Source organism: Lathamus discolor, chromosome 2 (genome assembly GCF_037157495.1).
Source record: "Lathamus discolor isolate bLatDis1 chromosome 2, bLatDis1.hap1, whole genome shotgun sequence".
Classification (NCBI taxonomy): Eukaryota; Metazoa; Chordata; class Aves; order Psittaciformes; family Psittacidae; genus Lathamus; species Lathamus discolor.
The window spans coordinates 113,086,029-113,108,058 of NC_088885.1; the positions used below are offsets into that span (position 1 = coordinate 113,086,029).

The following is a 22,030-nucleotide window of genomic DNA, read 5'->3' on the forward strand; positions in this document are numbered from 1 at the left end:
TTTCTTGGAAGTATCAATACCTTGAAGAGCTTTTGTATGAAAACATCATCCATACAAAAAAAAAAAATAAAAAAATGAAGGGGTCCTGAACAAAAGCAATCCTGGGAATGCAACTTTAAGATGAAAGCCAATTCACATGAAACAGGCAGTACGACTTTATGAGTGGAAATTCTGGGAAACAGCCTCTATATAAAGAAGCAAGCTTTTCCATGGCCTATTCCATTCTGATCTGACTGCTAAAGGGAATAGTTACCCCAAAGCCAGTACTGGTAGGTACAATGTGGAATTTTATCATCTTGTTTCACTGCTTTGTTTCTGACTTCCAAGCACTTTTCTTTTTATTATGAAACAGGATAGCATAAAAACTGACTTAAAATTTACACCTAGAACAATAACCTGGAGGCCATTTCTTTACAAATCCCTTACGATTCAACACATCTTCAGTCATAAAGAACACAGAGGATTAGTGGAAGCTGGATGACTTTCCATACAAAAGCAATCTTTTATTTTTTTTACATTTACCCACATTTGAAACGCCCTCTTTAAGGTGTATCTATTTTATTATTGTCTAATTATTTAGCTGCAATGATTTCACATTATCTTTTCATGGAAGGATTTGTGTTCACTCAGCCACAGGCCAATACCTTTCCCCAGTAAGCCTTCTAAAGCCAGCTGTACTGCACGGTTTCAAACAGACTAAATTTAGCCAGTTCTGTTCATCAGAGGAATGCTGTGTGTCAGCTACATCAAAGCCCAAGGGCAGCCTGATAAACACTGAATACAGGTCACGTAGCTCTGTAGCTAACAAACTCTAAGAGAGCTTGTACTCGGGGGCATTCAAAGCAGTTTTGTCATCAACAATCTAGTATCCCTTGAGCCCCCATGTCGTTTCAGTTGCCAGGCAACACTGGTGTTAATGTCTTAGAGGAGAAAAACTTACCAGGCATCTGGCCGTTCATCTGGTTCTGCATGTGTGGTGCAGGAGGGCCCCCACCTACCATACCATCTGAAGACATGTTGTGCGAGCGCGGCGGTGGGGGAGGGCCACTCTGACTCATCCCTCCAGGACCCATAGGCATATTCTGTGTGGGTGGCTGAAAGGAGACAGTTTAGTCAAACACAAGAAGCAGTTAGTCTGACAAATATATTATATGTACATATGGTACAGCAGTTGCCTATATTGTTCAGCAGGGTATGAAAGAAAGCACTGGAACGTGTTTCTTGCTCTTTCTGATAAGGTTAACTCCTTCCAATATTTATTTTGGTGAAATGCTTAATACTCCAATCAATTTTACATGAAGTATTACATGCAGGCAACACCACAGCACCTTCGAGCACTGCTTTCAAATAGAAACAATACAAAACAATGCCCCATTAAAATATATCTGAACAGTTTAAGATTGCTGGGGTCACTCCCTCCCCCCCCCACACAAGCTTTCCCTTCAAAGCAACATTTGTTGAGCAGAAAAACAGCTCTTCATTGTAATTCTCTCGCACTAACAATTTGTTGCTGCTAACAGAACTTGCACCAGGACAAAATAGGTACAACGTGAGAAAAAAGCCTCTGAATGCTCACAGACCACCAAAAATTTGCACCTGGTTGTGGTAAAGTGTTTGCGATCTCTTCCCATCTCTCCCCCGAATCGCTGAAGGCCTAGTTCATAATTCCGTGCCAAACACCCCCTACAGACTGAGAGCACATTAGTGCTGGCCTCCAAAGGTCCAGAGACAGCTGCCTAGAAAGGATGTTTTTGGCAAATTTCCTAATGAAATTGTGAGGAAAATAACTGAATAACCTTGAGAGTTCAAAGAGGGAGAGCAAGAAAAACAATAAATACAAGGGGGAATTTACCAGTAGGTTCTACTCTCAGCAATGTAAGGAGACACAGAAACTGCTGGTAGCCAGCTTCGCTTTCCTAGTAAAAACACCTGCGAGACCGAACAATCCTCCTCACATACCTTAGCCAAATGCTTTCAGGGAATAAAAACCATCTCTGTGAGAGCAAAAGCCTGGGTCTTTGGCTTTTGATGACTCTCTCTAAAAGGCTGTGACTACCAATGCAAAATCCTTCTTGTGAGACAATGATGCGTGTATTTTCTCCTATTTCTGTTCAGAGAAAGAGACAAGGGGGTGAATCCCAAGTTCCTGTCTAGCCAGCCCCCGTTATACCTACACCTACTCATCAAGAGGTTGGTAAAGACAACAAGTAATACAGTAGAAAAGAGTAATGTTTTCCAAATGAATGTAAAGCAGGGTCCCTCTTGGGCCCTGGGGATGGTAGCATCAGGGTAGTAGAGAGACACATACTCACTTGGGTGACAGATGGAGGAGGGAAGCAGTACTAATTTATTTTCTCAGCATTTCCTCAAATATCTCAAGCAGGTACTATTTTCCCTGCAATAGTTTTAGAAATTCCTCAAGAAATTAGTGAAGGCTTTTTTCAGCAGGAGGAAGGAAAGGGAGGAAGGAAAATGGAAGCAAGTAGATGACTTCCCTTACTAAATTCTTTTCTTTCCTCCACAAGGACCTTTTATAAGCAAGTCTTCCTCATCCTGTAGCAGAAATGGCAGAAGTAGAAGAGGTAAGACTGAAAGGCAGCTCTACTCTCTGAACACTGTGAGTAAAATCCTACTCAGTTTTGCTTGATTTTCCTCCACTAGTGAGCAATCTAAGAAGACTTCAGTTAAGTCTTTTTCCCCTTCACTTTCAAGGGCTCTCATCCTGCTTTTGTATCTAACAAATTATGTAAAACAGAAAAAGACATAAAAAAGAAAACAGATTGTTTTCAAGTTTTATTTAGAAAGCATGTTTTGGAATACCAGCAAAACCAACACTGTTGGTATCTCCACACGAGCAGCTAGAGCTCAGAGCATTAACAACAGCCCCATGTCAGCAGAAAGCAAAGCCAAAAACTCATCCAAGTTGAAATATTTTCAGAATTAAAATGAACTACTTGTATTCCAAGTATAAACCATTAGTAAACCCAGTGTTCACAAAATAGGCTGATAATGAAAATTACTATGAAGTACTAAAAAATTAGATCGTAGTCAGGTTTTAGCTGTCCTGCAAGTATAACTGCACCAGCACAGGCATGCCCTTTTGCATGGAAAGATGGACACGCACACACACAAAAAAAAAACTCCATTTAAGACAAAACTACATATTCCAACACTAAAATTTATTCTGGAAGCTTTCAAAACAACTACTGTTTAAGACAAACACTCAGTAACAAACAGCACTGAGAAGGCAGACATCCAAGGACAGGGGAAAAAGTACAAGGATTTTTTAAATCCCATTAGATACAAAAACCCACAAGAAACTTCATAAACTACAAGGAATTGAGAGAACTGAGGGGGTGATTAAAAACACCCCCAAAAAGCACTACCAGAAAATAATTTAGCAAGAGGAGCTTCTGGATATAGAAAAAGCCTGAAGACCTGTGTGAACCCACTTCAGATTCTTGAAAACAAGGCAAGAAAAAGATCCAAGCTGCGAAAAACATTCTTTCATTAAACTACCCAATAAGATGAATAGAAAGTAAATGAACAATGCACAATTCTGGGAATCATAAATCTGTGATACATGTTCCCCAAGCTACAAGTAAATGATAAAATAATTAGGGTATTATGAAACTCCAAGGATGATAAAGATGAGTCAGTAAAGTATCAATATTGGGAAGTCAAATCTTTCTGATCTACTAGAAATTCTAAAAAATATAAATTAAACCACTTAGCTGCATGCTTAACAAAAATTTCTTAACACAAGGTTTTGACAAAGCCGTTGCAGAAATATGTTTTCGGGGGGTGTATGCTTCCACTGATCAGAAATGGCTGAAAGGGAAAAAAATAAGCAATAACCTTTCATGAAGTTCAAAGAAGGAAGCGACATATAGAGGTTCCCTGAAAATATTTGTTAGTAAACACCAACATCTGAAGATGCTGCAAGACTAATTACTGAAAATTGTAGGAGAAAAAAAATAAGTCGAATAGTGCCAGGGTGCAACATGGATAAATATACAGCAAGTACACCGAATTTTGAACAACCCTTTTTTCAGAAAGAAGAACTCCTACTGCAACTAACCTAGAAAATAAATAAATAAAACAAAATTGACCACTACCCAAACAGTTTGGTGGCAAAAAAACCAATTAAATAAGATCCATAAAAAGCTTTTTGATTACCTCCAGTACTTTAAGTATTGAGAACGAGGTATAACAGGCAAGGGAAAAAAAAAAAAGTCATGGTATTGGTGATCATGCCAGTTCAAGTTCAGGAAAGCAATCACAGAAAGATACTGTGAAAGCAGAAGGATTGCAAAGACAGGTAATCAGTGATTAAAGACTTTGGATGGTATCACCTGAAACAAGTTAAAAAGGACAGATGTTTTTTTCTGCCTCAAAATGAAATGAACATAAGAGGATACGACAGAAATACAATTTAATGTATGATCCATACAAAAAGTAGATAATCCAATTTATGCTTTAACAACAAAGAAAACCCCAGGAGAATAGTCAATAAATTGAGGAATAACATTAAACATACAAGACACCACAAAAATCACATAAACTGAGGAATTCATCAACAGAAGATACTAGAACAAAGTTTAAGATATAGAGACAATCATATATATGTAATTGAAACAGTTATATAGGATTTTATACAGTATATTTTAAAAGTGTCTTACAAGCCTTCATGTCAGGGTCATAAACCAATCACTACCTGCTAGTAATTAAAAAGAAATGTCACCTGCAGATATAATTATTCCCCAGTGAAATTTCTCCCAAGTGTTTTTTCTACTGGTCACAGACTGAAGAAAGCAAGAAAAAATTGTTTTAAAACAGCAACTTCCCTGCATCTGTCAGAGTTGATGAAGGTTTTTACAGCTGATGAACTTCTAAATCAGCGTAAATTTAGCATACCCCACACATACTGTTTGAAAGACAAATACTTAATAAAGAAAAAAGAAAAAGAAATTCCCCATCCTTTGTGAAAGGGAAGTTACCGAACAGGAACCCTACACATTGAGTGTAAACATAAAGGGTGAAATGACATCTAAATGTAGTTAGCTTAACAGAACCAAAAGAGAAGCTACTCCCCTCCTTTTGCTGGATGCATGGCAGAAAGGAAACTAAAATAATTGCTGATTTTATTTCAATTATGAAGCAGAAATCGTTAATTTTTTTACTATCAGTAAAAAGTAAATTAAAGAATGAGGAGATGTTAGACACAGCTTCACTTGCTAAACACTCATTTTTGGCTCACTTTGGCTCACAAACACACAGATAATTTACAGCCGCTATGAGCATTTAAAATTTATCCAAGCATAAAACAAGTTAAAAGCTATTTTGTCCAACTCCGAAAACCTGAACAAGAGAAAGACTGAAACTAACCTGCACTGATAACCAAAAAAGGAGACAAGAAAAGGAAAATAGGAAAAAGAGACAAGACCCATTAGATTTTACCTGACAACTTTTCAGCAAACAAAATCCTACTAAACCCAAAAGTTGTTTGAAAGCATACATTTAATGCAATAACCAAACTGCATTTTTGTTAGAGGATTTTCTTTTAAATAATAAATCAGGTCAAATGCAAGACAGCAAACAATAAAAGCTGCCATGGTGGAATTGTACATCTGGAACTTTCATCTATCATCTCTTCTCTTGCCCTATTAGGTTTTTCTTACCATCAACAGCAGACTGAAAGATTTGGTTATAGAACATTTATTGCTATAAAAACTGAGGTGGAATATCAGCTCCATCATAAATAAAATGTGAAAGACAGGAGATACTGTTAAGCACACAGTACTGCTAATCAATACAAATAGCAATAGCTATTTGAAGTACACTATGGAAAATACAATTTTCTTGAAATTCTCTCCAAATAACCATTAAAAGCTACATGGAACACAAATATAAAAGCCTTCTGATCTGTCTGAGAGAAGCTCTAACTCGATTTAATCAATCATCTTTGTTTTCAGTTCTCAAATCCCATTTTCTGTGAAGCAAAATATCCCGTCCCAGGAGGTACCCTGCCCTGCTAATATCACATTGCTAATATCACAGCACCTGTCCCAGTCTCAGAGAACAGTATTCTGTTGATAGGTGGTGATGGCACCTGCAGAGTACGTACTGAGGTGTCAGACTGGGAAATAAGATCATAAAGGAATACATTTTTGATATTTGAAAGAAACAAGATTTATTTAATTGGACTACAACTCCTCTTCTGTAAGGCACAGGGTATTCTAGTACTGAGAATACCTTACATGAATTTAAAAAAAAGAAAAAAGAATAACTTGTATCAATTCTCCACAAGTGTAATATTTTGGGGTAGGAAGGATTTCTGTGAAATGCATTTACAATTGTGTCTAAATAGTGAAGTTAATTACAAATATAATACGGGCTCTCACTGCTGAGTACTAGCTGTGACACCAGCAGTAAAGAATTCTAAATTCAGAATGACAACCAGTTTCTAAATCTCAGTACCTTCAAAAATCAGAGAAACTCTGACTTAGTATTTGATCAAAATGTTAAAATAGTGCAAAATGTAATGCTTAAACACTCTGTTTAAAGAGGAAATTGGAACCTTTAGTTGCTTCAAATTGCATGTATCACTGTATAAAAGTATTTCTTTGTACAAATATTCTCTAGCATCATTTTAACAACCAGAAAATCTAACCCTAAAATACTTAATGTCCACATAGGACTAGCTCTTCTGATACTTAAAAAATAATCACAGAAAATTCTTATCTTTTGATACACCTAGAAATCATTTAAATCAAAAGTTGAATAATCTGGTACAAATTCAGATGGGTTTTATTTTAAGTGACTATAAATATGTTCACTGTGGACATTAATTGGGGAACAGTAAGCTATAGAAACTAGATTACTTCACAGATACTCTGTAATTCCCCCATAAAATGCAGTTCTCATCTGTCCTCAAAAGCAGGCGCTTTCGCTTCCACAGCTATTTACCTCCTGCTTCTCTTGACTTTTAAGTCATTCAACATCTGGTCCAGTATTTACAGGTTTTGCCTGCATGCAGTAATCGAAGAGAAAAATTCCACCTCCATTCCAGCTAGAAGGCTCTACACAAATTCAAATAAAGCAGAAAGAATCCTGCAGAACCCTCAGAGCATTTATATCAGGAAAACAGCAGAACCATACAGGCTAAAGGACTCAGCATCTATGTTACCAGACTGCCCAGTACAGCTCGCAGCAAACTGTCAAGGGTTGAAATAGGTATTTACTGTGCAGGTATGGTACTACAGACAGGCAACTCACATCTCCCAAGTATGAAAGAAATGCACTTCAGAGCACACTCCTAAATCGAACTGGCTGCTATTTTTACAATCAGCTACAGAAGTTAGTAGGCAATAGAAGCATTTGTTTGTGTACAGTGCACTAGCTCCCCGTGTGGACACACCTGACTAAGTAATACATGCAAAGTAGCATACAGGAGTTAGCACGATCTTATTTAAAGTTGAGTACACTAGTGGCCTATGAATTCACTCCTAATATGCTAACATCTTAAAGACCAATATTCTGATGTTTGGGTTTTTTTGAATGGAATTGCTGGCTTCAGAAGCTTCCAGTGCTCCCCATTTCCCAATAGTACCCTTTCAGCTGTGCCAACAAAGCCATTTACACAGTTCTGCAGTTAATCTGAACTAATCCAGAATGAAAATATCCTGCTTTACACCTAATTCATCTGGACTGCTTCTCCGGATCATAGCACAACTTTAAAATACCACGCAGCAGAACCACAACTGATGAGAGTACAGCTCTTACTATGTCAGCATAACCATTACTATCGAAAGGAAATCTTGTCCAACAACAACCAAACTTCTTTCCAACATTTAAAAGCCTTTCCGGAGCAAAATGAACAACTTGAGAAGGCAATTTTATTGCAAAAGCATGGCATACGTGGATAAACTGAAGATTCACAATCTGAAAACTCTTTCAAAAAGGCAGCATACCCAATTTTCTTGCTAAAGGCAGATGACACTGTTGGCCCAGAAAGTTGCATACATACAATGAACATGTATTAAGGAGGAAATGTTTAAGGAGGAAATTCTTTCCTGTTAGGGTGGTGAGGCACTGGAATGGGTTGCCCAGGGAGGTTGTGAGTGCTCCATCCCTGGCGGTGTTCAAGGCCAGGTTGGATGAAGCCTTGCGTGGGATGGTTTAGTGTGAGGTGTCCCTGTCCATGGCAGGGGGGTTGGAACTAGATGATCTTGAGGTCCTTTCCAACCCTAACTATTCTATGATTCTATGTAGGCATCAAGAGTGTTCACTAAGTGCTCAGAAGTCAAATATAATGAAAAAACCCAAAGAAGGAAAATGGATACACATGATCACATGCCAGCCTTGGAGCAAAGACAATTAAGTGATATGGATACACTAGACTTGAGAGGTATATCATAACACATTGTTTCTATAACTGGTTATTGCAGTCATACCTGAGAACTAGGCTGCTGACAGCAATAAAGAATTAAATTTCATCTTTAACAGACCCCTAGTACTGTACAATTTCAGGAAAAGTCTTATTTACCATTTGGTTCAAAGTACTGAGTATCTGAGATTACTAACACAGCAGTCAGGGTGAATTCTGAGAGTAAAGTGGTACTACAACATGAACCTAAATGTCCCACATTTCCCATTTTTAGTGACAAAGCCAAACTAACTGGGGGCTGGAGACTATTACCAAAGGAGGCTTATCCCGTGTGTTTCTTGCTCACAAAACACAGGAATTTTATTTTTTTTCTCTGATGAAAAATCAACATAGCAAATAAAAATGTAGAGTATGAAGAGCTGGAGAAAGGAATAATTTAAGAAATTATGTTCTACAGAGAGAATGCAAGCACAAATAGATCAGCTTTTATCATTCATGGATTTGCTCTGGCTTGATAGTTCCTAATAACAGTGCAGGAATGTGAAGCTTAGTTCTTTTACCCATCCCAGCCACAGTGGCTCTACTTGCCAGTAGACTCTACATTTAAAGAGCAGCAGGAAAGTTCCTTGGAGCGCACTCACATACTATGGTATATATAAATGCAACATCTTTCCTCCCTTTCTCAAAAAATCTGCTACCTAATGTTTCTCTTTTTAAAAGCCTTTAGAAATTATTGTGATTTTTGAAAACTGTTTAACAAACATTTAATCAGAGCAATTATTCTTCAAAATCAAAGCACCACTTCTGACTAATAGCTCACTTGCCTTTTGACAGGAAACATTCAACCTTTCTTTTACTCTGTTCTCTATTAATTTAATTTACAAGTAGTTGAACTTCAATTTGGCATGGACTTCTGTTCAGAAAGACTAATGCAGGCTAATACACTGTACTGCTTTGTGTATCTGCTTCAAAACGAATTAAATCAACACAGTAATATTCAATACACACAAAATTAAACCACAGGTTTAAAGACCAATGCCAGCTGTGATCAGCAGTAAAGCAGATACCACAAATAGACTTTCTGCTAAATTATCCTGTTTCAGCTCAGATAGAGTTAATTTTCTTCCTAGTAGCTAGTGCAGTACTGTGTTTTGGTTTTAGTTTGAGAATAATGCTGATAACACACTGATGTTTTAGTTGTTGCTAAGTAGTGCTTACCCCCATCAAGGACTTTTCAGTCTCTCATGCTCTGCCAGGGAGGAGGGAACAGAGCAAGGACAGTTGACCTGAACTAATCAAAGCGATATTCCGCACCATAGAATGTCATGCTCAGTATATAAACAGGGGGTACTGGCTGGAAGCCACTCCATCGCTGCTTGGGGACACACTGGTCACCAGTCAGCAGGGGGCTAACAATGATATTGGGCATCACTTTTCCAGTTTTATTTCTCAATCTTTTTGTCATCTCCCTTTTCATTACAATATATTTTATTTCCATTATAAAACTGTTCTTAACCAACAGGTTTTAGCTTTCCCCTTTTAGTTCTCCTCCCCATCCCACTGGAAGGTGGGGGATGTAAACAAGCAGCTGCATAGTACTTAATTGCTGGCTGGGGTTAAACCATGACACTACCACAGATACCAGACTTTCTCAGGCATTTGGTACATTAGTACAAGAACTTTATTAATTTAGTGTCCCTCTCATCTTCGGCAATGAGAGTTTTATTTGCAGATTTTATTTTAAGCTATTAAAGACAAGCCATATTTTTCTTTTCTGGATGTGATGTGCACGTGCTTCTACAACTCTTGACACAATCAGTAACCTTGGAATTCACTCCACGCAAAGTTTAGCTTGCTACCGGAAGAAACCGGCACTTTCAATGTAAAGGAAAACTGGTATAAGTGAGCAATAATCACAAGTGTTTATTTTTATCACCTTCTTGAAATACATACTGAAAGCAAGTGATCTGCATGCTGACAGAAGGGAAGCTGCATTATTTAAGAAAATCTCTGGGAAGAGAAAAAAACATTTTTTCTGTGTTCAAAGGAACCAAGACAAATATTCCTAATCAAATCACTCCTGCAGACCTCAACATTTGCCTCTTATAAAACTAATGCAAAATGAAGAGGCAGGACAAAAGTACCTCTTCTAATTTTCCCATAAAGTGATGGTCATAGTTGTTTTCTCATGTAGATTTAGCAAAATGAAGACACATGGGGGAGGGAAAATGTCCAAGTGGAAAAATTTGTTGTCTGGGTGGGTGTTTGGGTTTGTTTCATTGTTTTGGTTTCCCCCCTCTCCCCATTCAATAGTTTGCAATTACTTTTTAATGCCACTAAAGCACCCTCTCTCAAGAAAACAAAAATTAAATAGAAGTCCAGGAGGATGAGATGCTGATTCTGCAGTTTGAGATTTAGTGTGTTCAGAAACAAATGCACTAATACTTCACTCCTATTTTTTGGAGGTTTTCTTGGAAGTCCTAGAGAAAAACTTACATTGCATTTTTGGTCTCTACAGTTCAAAGACTCCCTTAAAAGTAGCACCAATGAAAAACAAAAGAATGCAAGTGTTGTGTTACTCACCATACTAGCCCTTTTGGGGAAGCTAGCTTATCCCACATGGGGGCAGTAAACAGACTTTTAACTGTTGTCCAAGAAAGAGACTACCTGCTGTAACTCAGAAAGCAGCAGCACAAAGTGACACCAACTCCACACATGGACCTAGCCACTACTCTCAGCCACCTGTGACAACACCCCAAAACAGCCCTGCCGTCAATTACGCTGCTGTTCACAGGGGCAAGGGAAGACTGGTTGACTCATGGAGATTAACCTCATACCTCTTCTGATGAGAAGGAAGGACTCTTACCCCTGAAGTCATAATTTAATACTCTAAACTTATGATGCATTACAAAGACAGCAGAAGCTTTGTTATGACACTGGAGTTTCAAAGTCTTTCTCCCACACCCTGCAATGCTTGCTTCACCTGTTTCACCCCTTCCTCAGTTGCAGGCCCCCTTTGCAGAAGCATTTCTCTGCATAACATAGTTGTTTCACTAAACTTTTGTTTAGCTTAAGATTTACCTTGTATTCTGCAGGCAATACTACAGTTCCAGAAAGGATGTACAGTCACTTGTTTAGCACATTCTAAAAGATGTGGAGAGAAGCACAGAAGCTGACTACAAGCATTCTTCCCCAACAATATGTAGCATTAAGTCTGAGTAGTATTGTGAGAGGATACAAAGTTATCATAAGGTTCAAGACATTTTAGCTTGTATTAAAAATTCAAGGACCCTAATCATTTAAGTCTTCTGTTTAGTGTGAATGCTATCTTAACAGCATCATTCTCTTTTCAACCTCATTTTACCACTGAACATTTTATAAGAAGCAATAGTTAAGTTACAAAATTTCTTGAGACTGTATATTTACCTAATTAAAACAAGAAAATGTAAACAAAAGAGAACATATAATTTTATCAGGGAACAACCTTCCAGATATGCATTGATCAGACAGAATCCAGCTTCAGAAGCTATCCAGACTCAAGCTCTTCCATGTTAAGTGGGGAACTACTGCAATGGTAGTACATGAAGTTCATGTATTTTACTATCAAAAACAGTAGATGTTTACACACACAGTATCTTGCTCCATATTTAACTGTTGCAACCCACAACCCTTGAATTTACTAAGACTGTTCAACAGCTGACACAGAAGCATGGTGAACAGAAACATAATACTTTCAAGTCAACTTGAGCCTCATCAGCTCTTAAACAGAAATCCAATAAAGGAAAAGGGTCTAAAGCAGTTTGCACTGAAAAAGACAGCAGCAGCATCACTCACATGTTCCCAAATCCTTCTGACCAAAATTTGTTGGGAAAACAGTTTTAGACACATTAAAAAAAAAACCATAATTTTATTATGTTACCACATTTCAGGCAAACCTTCAAAGATTTATTTGACGTGGTAGGTCAGAGCACCTACAAAAATCTATCCGAATTAACTTTGTATTTAATTTTCAAAGGAAGACCATGAAGCTACCTTTTTATTTCTCCCTCAGTTGTCCAAAGGGGACTCTCCACCTCCCACACATAAAGCCACACTACACTATTTTCTCATTACTGCAGAATATTCCTTACATTCAAGATCAGAAACGCACTTCAGTCCTGATCTGCAAAAGTCTTCCCTGGCCCTATCTTCATTTTCTTAAGAAGAGAATGTCATCAGATTCAACCTTAAGAACTGGGCTGCTCACCAGAGACTAGGATAAGGTCAAATTCATTTCCAGTTGTCATCAGAACCAGGATATGAATTAAGCCTCCAAAAACATATTAGTTGAGTTAATTCACACAGCCCTCTTAAAGGTTTCTCTTCCCCTCCCCCTCTCCCCCCACTACAAGCATGGATTTATAAAAAGAGAAGCCTCCACAGGCACAACAGGTTGGATATAATGAAGCACTGTTTCTGTAGTCCTCTAGGTACCAACTTGAAAGGATGCTTTGCTAGTAGCAATGATCGGAGAACACTTCTCCAGAGACCAAAGAAAAAGTAATTCAATTTCAGCTGGTGAAAACTAGTATCTAGGAATGGCTGTTTTATAGACATTCTTTTTAGCTTCATATTACAGAAATGAATCAAGACTATATTAATTCAAGAAAAGTCTTACTACTAAAAACCAAAGAACTTCCTTGTGCTACTCACAATGAACTCCCAAGCTTTCTGATTAACACAAAAAGCAAACAAATAGCAAGCGATTTTAACGTTTGTTGTATTTTTCCTTACTGCTCCATAAACAGTGGAAAGGAGGAAAAAACTGAGGTATCTTATAAAGAGTTTGGGAAATTCAGACTAAAAAAAGATAGCAAGTAATATCCAAGAAATGCTTCATTTGTAAAGTGATGCAGTGTTTCAGGTTAAGCCTGTACAACCTTGTATCTTGCATATTATCATTATCCACCTTAGAAAGTGCTGCTGTTTGAAGAGAGAGGCAAAGAATGAAACTCACCTAGAGTACAGAAAAGTAGACAAAGATGTACCAAACCTCATTCCACTGAGGCAAAAGAATAGGTGATATTCCAGAGGGGGGAGAACAAAAAAAAAAAAAAAAAAAAGTAAGAAATTCCATACCCAAACACCTTTCCCTAATCTAAAGGTAAAAACAGTACTGCTGCAGGAGCTAAAAGCCACACCACTATATTATCTATGAGGCAGGCCAGATTAAACGTGCACTGCACAGTTAACTCACAGTAACAGTCTTCAGTTAAGTCAGATTTTGAGCAAGACCTAAACAGTGAGATTACTCCAAATACAGCATGAGGAGGCACTGCATCATGTATTCACTCTACAGTAAATCAGAGGCCAAATGTTTGGTCATTACCTCAAACACTTCTGTTTGGTTTAGGGCTTTTTTTCCCCTCCAGGAACCCAAATGAAATCTATTCCCTACTTTTGCACTACTTTGTACTTACTGCTGGTAGTAGAGACTGCATGTTCTGGTTGGAGTCAGCTATAGTGGCTAGGTAAACCAAGTTTGTATGCAGCATCTGCTGATATCTATCAAAATAAACAACAGCGAAATAGATCCTAAGTCATAAACACAGCAACATCAGAATTTATTTTAATTCTATACACATAAATAAAGTTACCTATATAAAACAAGATTCATGAGACTTGCAAGAGTACCATTATTAGGAATGAAAAGCCTTTTCCCCTAACACTTACCCAGTCTTTCCCAAATGTCTCCACCAAATCTGTGCTTTTATCTTTTCTACAACTTCTGTTTCCTTATGACAAATCTAAAGCTGGGTGACACTGTTCTTACCTATTTCATTTCCTGCCCCAAAATAAGTCACCAAGAGACGTAGAGTGTGTCTGTGGCTTGTATGGTGTCAGTGCCATCACAAACACTTGGGAAAGACAGCTATTATGCCCCCAGATACATGGTATCTAGATCTACATGAACTGTGAGCAAGAACAGTGCAAACATTTCATCAGGGGGACCCTGATATTTGGAAGTTTGCTATGGAACCAATGATTTTTCTTCTTCAGAACCACATTCTGGAGTCTCCACATCCATTCCACGGTCACAAAAATTACCCTGAAAGCAGGAACAGACTACAAATACATCACTACAGGCTTGCAAACAGCTTAATATAGTAATGGTGCTACAATAAAAGCACCTACTTAAAGCAAAAATAGCTACTATTTATGACCCCTCCTACTCCCAAATTACCAGTTCTCTTAGTAAGGGACTCAAGCAATACTGTGATGCTCTGTCACATTTGTGACTTTGTATTTGTCAAATCACATGACCATTCCATGCCAGAAAAAAATTGGAAAATAATACTCCTTAGTAATTCACTCCTTCCACAGTTCTCCCAGATCAATCTCTAGAGACCACACTAGACAGCAAGACTACATGAGATATTCTGCAAGCCAAACTCTTTAAGACAAGCTGGTTTGCTCTTGGTTTGCTCTTGGGCAAGTGGTAAGAAGGTGGTTTTCAAACATCCTGTCAGGAAGAAGGTCCATCCCTACATGATTTTGCAATGTTTGAAAAGAAAACTGCCTCTTTTCCAAAGTGTAATTATGATGCAGACAAAAAAGATCTTGGGTATACAGTCCCCATTTTTATGAGCATCATGTAACAAACCTGAAGTAGGCAAGCTGCAACACTGAAAAGTGACAGAAGTGACAGTCATATGGCAAACAAAAATACCCCTAAATTTTAAGTGTAATATCCGTAGCAATACTTTTCTGCTCTTCACAGGACAGCTCCCCTACAAGGTGAAATAAACAAATCAAGAACAGTTATCTAGATGGAAATTCACCCAGTCCACAGTAGATTTGAATTAATGTCTTACTGAGAGCATTCAGACGTCTTTCCTTTGTTCTGATAGTCCATTATACACTGAATAAGATGGTTATTTTCATCCAACATCTGAAACGATAAAGAAGTTTGGTGTAAGTTTCATGTTCTTTGTGGAAAGGAACTGAAGGTAAGCCTAAATCTTGCTCCTCTTCTCAGAGCTTTTATAAATAGCCAAAATTGAATATTCCAAAAAGTTCTACTTAACCAATTACATACAGAACACTCTTTTGCTCCCATTTCCTCCCTCCAATTAGTTTTACAGATTTCAGTTTAAGGGTTTCTTATCACTATTAGAGCTACATTTGTGAAACTGCCCCTCTGAATACCAGTGCTTGTTCTGCAGCAAGTTCTTGGGAAGTTTTCCAAGTTTTGCATATCTTTGATCTCTACAAAGAATTTACTTAAAAACTTATTCCTCAAATTTCCCTTTTTCTTCTAAAGCCTGCAGATATTAATAAATTTAATACAAAAAGACACTGAAATTGTCATTGATAGAAACTGAGCTTACCAGACAGGTCTGTTTCAGGGAAACACACTGGAAAGCTAGGCCATATTTGCATTAAGAATCTCTAATTAAGCTGCATTTTATAAGTATTCTGTATAATGGGCACAATAGATCTATTAGACTTCAGAACTGTCCAGGAATGTTAACATATATTAATTAATTTTCTGACAAAAGAAAAAAATAAAGTTCTTCTAAAATCATAGGAAGTTACAGATCTCGTGCCTTTCTACGAAAAGCTCATGAATTCAAGGTGTTTCAAGCTCCATAAAGAGGAAAAAAAAATAGTGTTTGGTTTCCTATGGCTGCATATCCCCCCACTCATGTCTTTTTAACCATTCTCTTGCATTCTGATCAGACAAGAGGCAGCAGAACCATGGCTAATCTGAGCTACTAGCCAAGTTATCCAAGTCAGATGAACCAAGTGCAAGGCACCCCTGCCCATGGCAGGGGAGTTGCAACTACATGATCATAGAATAGTTAAGGATGGAAAGGACCTCCCTCTGCCATGGGCAGGGACACTTCACACTAGACCATGTCAACCAAGGCTCCATCCATCCATCCTGGCCTTGAACACTGACAGGGATGGAGCATGTACCACTTCTTTGGGAAACTTGTGCCGGTGCCTCACCACACTCACAGTAAAGAACTTCTTCCTTGTATCTAACCTGAACTTTCCCTGCTTAAGTTTGAACCCGTTACCCCTTGTCCTGTCACTACAGTCCCTAATGAAGTGCCCCTCTCCAGCACCCTTGTAGGCCCCCTTCAGATACTGGAAGGCTGCTCTGAGGTCCCCACGCAGCCTTCTCTTCTCCAGGCTGAACAGCCCCAACTTTCTCAGCCTATCTTCTTATGGGAGATGCTCCAGTCCCCTGATCATCCTCGTGGCCCTCCTCTGGACTTCTTCCAACAGTTCCATGTCCTTTTTATGCTGAGGACACCAGAACTGCACACAATATTCCAAGTGAGGTCTCACAAGAGCAGAGTAGAGGGGCAGGATCACCTCCTTCGACCTGCTGGTCACGCTGCTTTTGATGCAGCCCAGGACACAGTTGGCTTTCTGGGCTACGAGCACACACTGAAGCCGGCTCACGTTTATTTTCTCATCGACCAACACCCCCAAGTCCTTCTCCACAGGACTGCTCCGAATCACTTTTCCACCCAACCTGCAGCTGTGCCTGGAATTGCCCCAACCCCTTCCAACCCATACCACCCTATGATTCTAAGAAACGGAAAAAGTTTGCATTGATTTATCCCTTTTCTTCCTCCCAGGGGAAAGCTACTCTACTCAGCTGCTGAATGTCACAAAACTAGCAGGAATCACTTCCAAGACTCTTCCCCACACAGTTGAGACTTGCCAAAATGCTCATGCTTCTTACAGAAAAAAAGCACAAATAGTGTCATTACATCACCTTTTTTTCCTCAAGGAATCCAACCTAAACAAATTCTATGCAGACAGAAGAAAAAAAAAAAAAAAAAGAAGTACTGAAAGTTCTTCTTCTTCTGACTAATCCATCTCTACTATGAAAAGGGTATGGAGTTGGAAACATTACACAGTCATTCTGCTCAGGATTTCTATCCATGCAAGAATGAGCCAATCAGACAAGACCTTCTAAAGTCAAACCAGTAATTTCACCAGAACTGACTAGAACAATCCCTGAGCAACTACTTTGCCCAAAACTACTGGATCTGGAAACACTGTCATTAAGCACTAAACACAGAAAGAACTGCAGTATTTTGAGTTACTGTCTGAGCCTCAGAAACTAGGCAGGAGTTGCATACTCTGAAGAGGATCATGAACACACTGCTATACAAACACATTTCACATTCACCAAGTTTTACATGAAACACAATGGCCACTTTCACCATAAAAAGTAAGGAAAAAGGGGCTAACACCTCTGATACCAAAGTCTAGCACAACACTTACAAAGAAAGCTTTGAATCAAGGCTCTCCTCAGAATGTCTCCCACCTTCCAGAGGCAGGCAGCAGATACTTCATGCTTAGCAGACAGGTAGACCTTGAGAAGGCCAGCTAAGCTGGTTGCATTCTTTATTGCAGCTATGCAAGTGCAACCTCTTGGGGGAAGGGAAAAAGGAAAAGAATGCTGGGGCCAAGAGGAAAACAAACAAGAAGGAATACAACTATATCCTAGACACAGCTGCAGGCACTATTTTATACAAGTTTGATCAAGCAGCTTCTGATAGAAATAGTTCTTTGAAAGAGTTATAAACACCTACCACCAAAAGAGAATTCAGTTTTCGGCTGCATGAAGACACCTCCAGGGCTTATGACAGCTTATGTATATTACAAAGATTCTTCAGCTTTAACTACCCTAGGGTTTTGCCAGCACACCACCATCAAATTAATGGTTTGACTACAGCACAAGAAAAACTTAATTGTCTGCATTCTCCATACACACACCAGTGACCAGAAGTCTCTACCAACTACCCTCAGGCAGCTTTATACCCAGTGGGTATGTATTTTTCATATACACTTCTCAAGCACTGTCTTCTGGCACAGTACCCTGCAGGTCTCTTGTAACTCTGGGGTCTTCTTTAAGATCCCAATACCTGCAACACCCACCTTGCAGACACTCATTCTTTGCTAGATCAGAGGTTAGCTCCATGTACTCAAAAGGCTCTTACACAGAGAAGCTTGCAATAATCTGACATCTGTCTGATTCATGGCTATTTAGAGTGCTAACAGTGCAAGTCTTGAACTAAGTTTCCAAATACCACCAAGTTACCACTGAACTTGAACACGCTCCTTCACTTCTGCCAATACGAAGGAACGTGGATTATTACAAATCCTGTACATGCTTTTCTTCGATTCTTTAGCGAGTTAACTTGCTCCCTCCCACAACAGCTTAAATGGAGTCGTCCAGAGCCGCTGTCATTGGCTCCGACCATAATGCTCTTTAATAACACTTCAGGTTGGAGGGGGGCGGGAGCCTTACTACTAGGCCAAGTTTGGGAGCGCTCAGCAGAGGCTGAGCTCCGGGTCAGGCAGGGTTTAGGAACACCCCTGCTGAAGTCCGGTTTTTGGACACCCCTCAAAGGAAAGTTACTTCACTCCTCCAGCTCCCCACGGTGCCAGGCTGAGTCCTTACGAGTTACTCACGCCCGCGGCCCCAGGAGCGCTCGGGACAGGAGAGAAACATCAGCCCCTCCAAGGCCTCCATGCGCCCTATGCCCTGAGATCGCCGAACAAGTGCGAAAGTGCAGAGCAGCAGCGCTTTGTCAACCACCTCCGTCGGCCCGGGCCGCCCCTGCCCCGACCACAGTGCACCGACGCCAGGCCGCCCCCCACCCCCCCACGCCAGGGCCTTGGCGGTCCGGGGCGCCGCCGCCGCCCCTTTCCCCGAGCGGCCCGGCGGCAGGAGGCAGCTGCAGCCCCCAGGCCCGGCCCGGCCCACTCTCCTTCTCTGGCCCTCACCTTCTGTATGGCGGCCGGCGTGATCTCGCCCTTGCCCCGCTGCCTCGGGGCCGCGAACGCCACCGACATGTCTGGCCGCTACCAGGAGGGTCCGCCCCCGCCGCCCGCTCACGCGCCCCGCGCACCCAGCAACGGCGGGAGGCGGCAGCGATCCGGGAAGAACGCGGCGCGCGGGGGGGGGCGGGGGCCCAGCGGGAAGGCCCATCCCCGTCCCGCCGGGGAAGGGCTGCGGAAGGACCCGCGGCTCCTCCCATATCCCACTGAGAGGAGGGAGCCCAGTGAGACCTTGGCCGGCTTGCACCGCTCGGCTAAAACAACGGGACCGGGAGTTGGAGCTGCGCCGTTCAGACGTGACCTCCAGTTGTCACGCGACTTTCTCGGCCACCCCTCTCCTTCTGTCAGCGTTGGTACGTTCCTGCCCCACGCTCCTCGGAGCCGGACAGGCAGCGAAGTGGTACGGCCTGCGGGGGGAGGGGAGCGCCGCGGTGCGCACGGTACAGGGGCCGCTCTCCGGCTGTGCCGAGCGGCGCGCTCTCCTCCCCCCTCCCCCCGCAGCGGCAGTTGGTTGCACCCAGGCGGCGCGCTCTGGAGGCCGCGGGGGCGGGGCGGGGCGGAGGGAGGCACCTGAGGGAGGTGCCGGGCGGTGGAGGCGGCCGCGGCTCCGGTGGGGTAGCTCCCGGCCTGCCCCTGAGGGCAGCCGGGGGCCGCGGGCGCGGTGCTAACCGCCGGGGAGGTGCTGCCGCCGCCCTTGAGGCTTCTGCCGTTTGCAGTACCGCTCCTCCAGCAGCGCCTGTGTTGGCAGCGCTGACAGTGGGGGGAAACAAACTGTGAAGGGAAAGTTGGAGGGGAGCAGCTGCGCTCGCTGGTGTGGGGCGGCTTTCCCTACCGCCTCCGGCTGCCGCAGCTTGCCTGCCATGGGTACGAGATGGTGTAAGGGGAAGCAGTTACTGCTGCAGCTTTCAATAAATTATAAGACGCTGAAAGTGCTAAAATCCCGCCTTGATTTTTTTCAGTGCGGCCTTTGGAGACAATGTCGATTTGCAAAGTCCGACTGTTCTGTACAGGGATGAGAGTTTCAAAGCGTCATCATAGAGCCACAGAATCATAGAATGTGTTGGGTTGGAAGGGACCTTAAAGATCACCCAGTTCCAACCCTCCTACTTGTTCCTGTGCACATCCCCTGCTCTCAGTCTGTGTGTTTTTCAAGTGCCCCACTACAAGCTCTGAGGATTGTCTCCTTTCCAAGCTGTAGCCTTCCGTAAACTGCTTTCTGCTCTCGCAGTTCACAGGCATGTGCTGCTGTTGGTGGTGGGGCACTACTCAGTAACATGACACACCACCATAAAAAGTGAATCTTGTTCCTTACTCAGTGCATTGCTTGCTCTGTTTCTCAGCTATTGCTGGCTGAAGTCCCTGGCTGTTCCCTCAAGCCCTAACCCTTTTGGTTACGGCACATATTTGTCAGTGGCAGCCATGGCCACCCCGTGGCTGTACAGCTGCTTCCCAACTGTCATGCTCTCCCCTCAAACTGTTCCTAGGCTGGCTCCTTTCCCCAGCCCCGTGAAGATCACTGTTCCTAGCTCTGCTGCTGTAAGATTTACTGAGACCGCCCCTCACCCCCTGCTTTTTTTCTTTGACAGCCAGTTCCCAGGCTGTTGGCCCCAAGCTGTTCCTGTATTCCTACACCATCCCTTTCTCCAAAGGCCCACCGCCTGGGCCTGATGCTCTCTGTTACCAAAATGGCACTGCTTCTGCCCTGTCTCTTCAGATTATACAGCGCCCTGACTTGACGATACTAATTTCACTTGCTCTCCTCTCCAGAAAAAGTCTCTGGCCCAGTCCTTGCACTGTACATCATGCTGAGGAGGAGGAGTGATGCCAGCATATCCATTAGGCTGTGTTTCTAACCATTTCACTCATCACCATGATATCTGTGACCATTTTTTGGACTAGTAGGTTGTTTGGTTGGGTTTTTTTTTCTGTCTCCCACACACACTTTATCATCATCATCACTATTCCACTTGTAGGAAACCAAAAGCAAAAAAAAAAAAGGGTTGAAGAAACCTGTTTTTTCTAAAGTTGATATGCTTCATGGTGATTCATGGTTATTATTGTAGGATCTTGGAGTGAACTTATAACTGTCCTAATAGCTCTGTGCTCAAACTGATACTATTGCTATTTACTACAAACAACAACAAAGAATCATAGGAATGAAAAATGCAAGACAGCCGTGGCCCAATATGTATGTAATCAGAAGTACCATCTCTTAGCCAGTTGCAAATAGAATTAGGAGGATTTATTTCTTCAGCAGAAGTATATACTTAGCTCTGGAGAGCTGGTGACGTGTCTGAAAGTGCCCCAAGGCTGCAGGCATCTTCAGCAACTGGAGGGCAAGCATATTCTCATGAAATACTTGGAACATTGGGAATTCCCCAAAATGTTTTCCTCTTCCCACAAGTCTAACATCTTGCTCTCATAGCCTGGTTACCCAACCACTGTTTAAAGAATACTTCATATTGGGGTTTCTTGGTGATCACAGCATTTGACACAATGTGGGTACGATGTCAGGCACATACATACTGCTTTTAATATCATAGAACCATAGAATGGCTCGGGTTGGAAGGGACCTTAATGATCATCCAGTTCCAACCCCCTGCCATAAGCAGGGACACCTTCCACTAGAGATAGCTCAAAGCCCCATCCAGCCTGGCCTTGAACACTGCCAGGAACAGGGCAGCCACAGCTTCTCTGGACAACCTGTGCCAGTGCATCACCACCCTCACAATAAAGAATTTCTTTGTAATGTTTAATCTAAATCTACCCTCCTTCAGTTTAAAGCCA

At 41.4% G+C, this 22,030-nt stretch overlaps 1 protein-coding gene across 3 annotated transcripts in view; it reads right to left on the reverse strand.

Moving 5' to 3' along the window:
* Window positions 1–19,365, reverse strand: part of SS18 (SS18 subunit of BAF chromatin remodeling complex) — a 42,397-nt gene extending 23,032 nt beyond the window's left edge. For 2 of the 3 annotated variants that reach the window (XM_065668157.1, XM_065668155.1), the window contains exons 1-4: window positions 19,190–19,365; window positions 15,244–15,320; window positions 13,849–13,933; window positions 941–1,094 (exon numbers count right to left, since the gene is read on the reverse strand). In XM_065668157.1, the coding sequence (XP_065524229.1) occupies window positions 941–1,094; window positions 13,849–13,933; window positions 15,244–15,320; window positions 19,190–19,258 (385 nt within the window). In that variant the 5' untranslated portion in view covers window positions 19,259–19,365. The remainder of the gene's footprint in view (window positions 1–940; window positions 1,095–13,848; window positions 13,934–15,243; window positions 15,321–19,189) is intronic. The other variant, XM_065668156.1, reaches the window with a different exon arrangement.
* Between the last annotated feature and the right edge of the window lie 2,665 nt (window positions 19,366–22,030).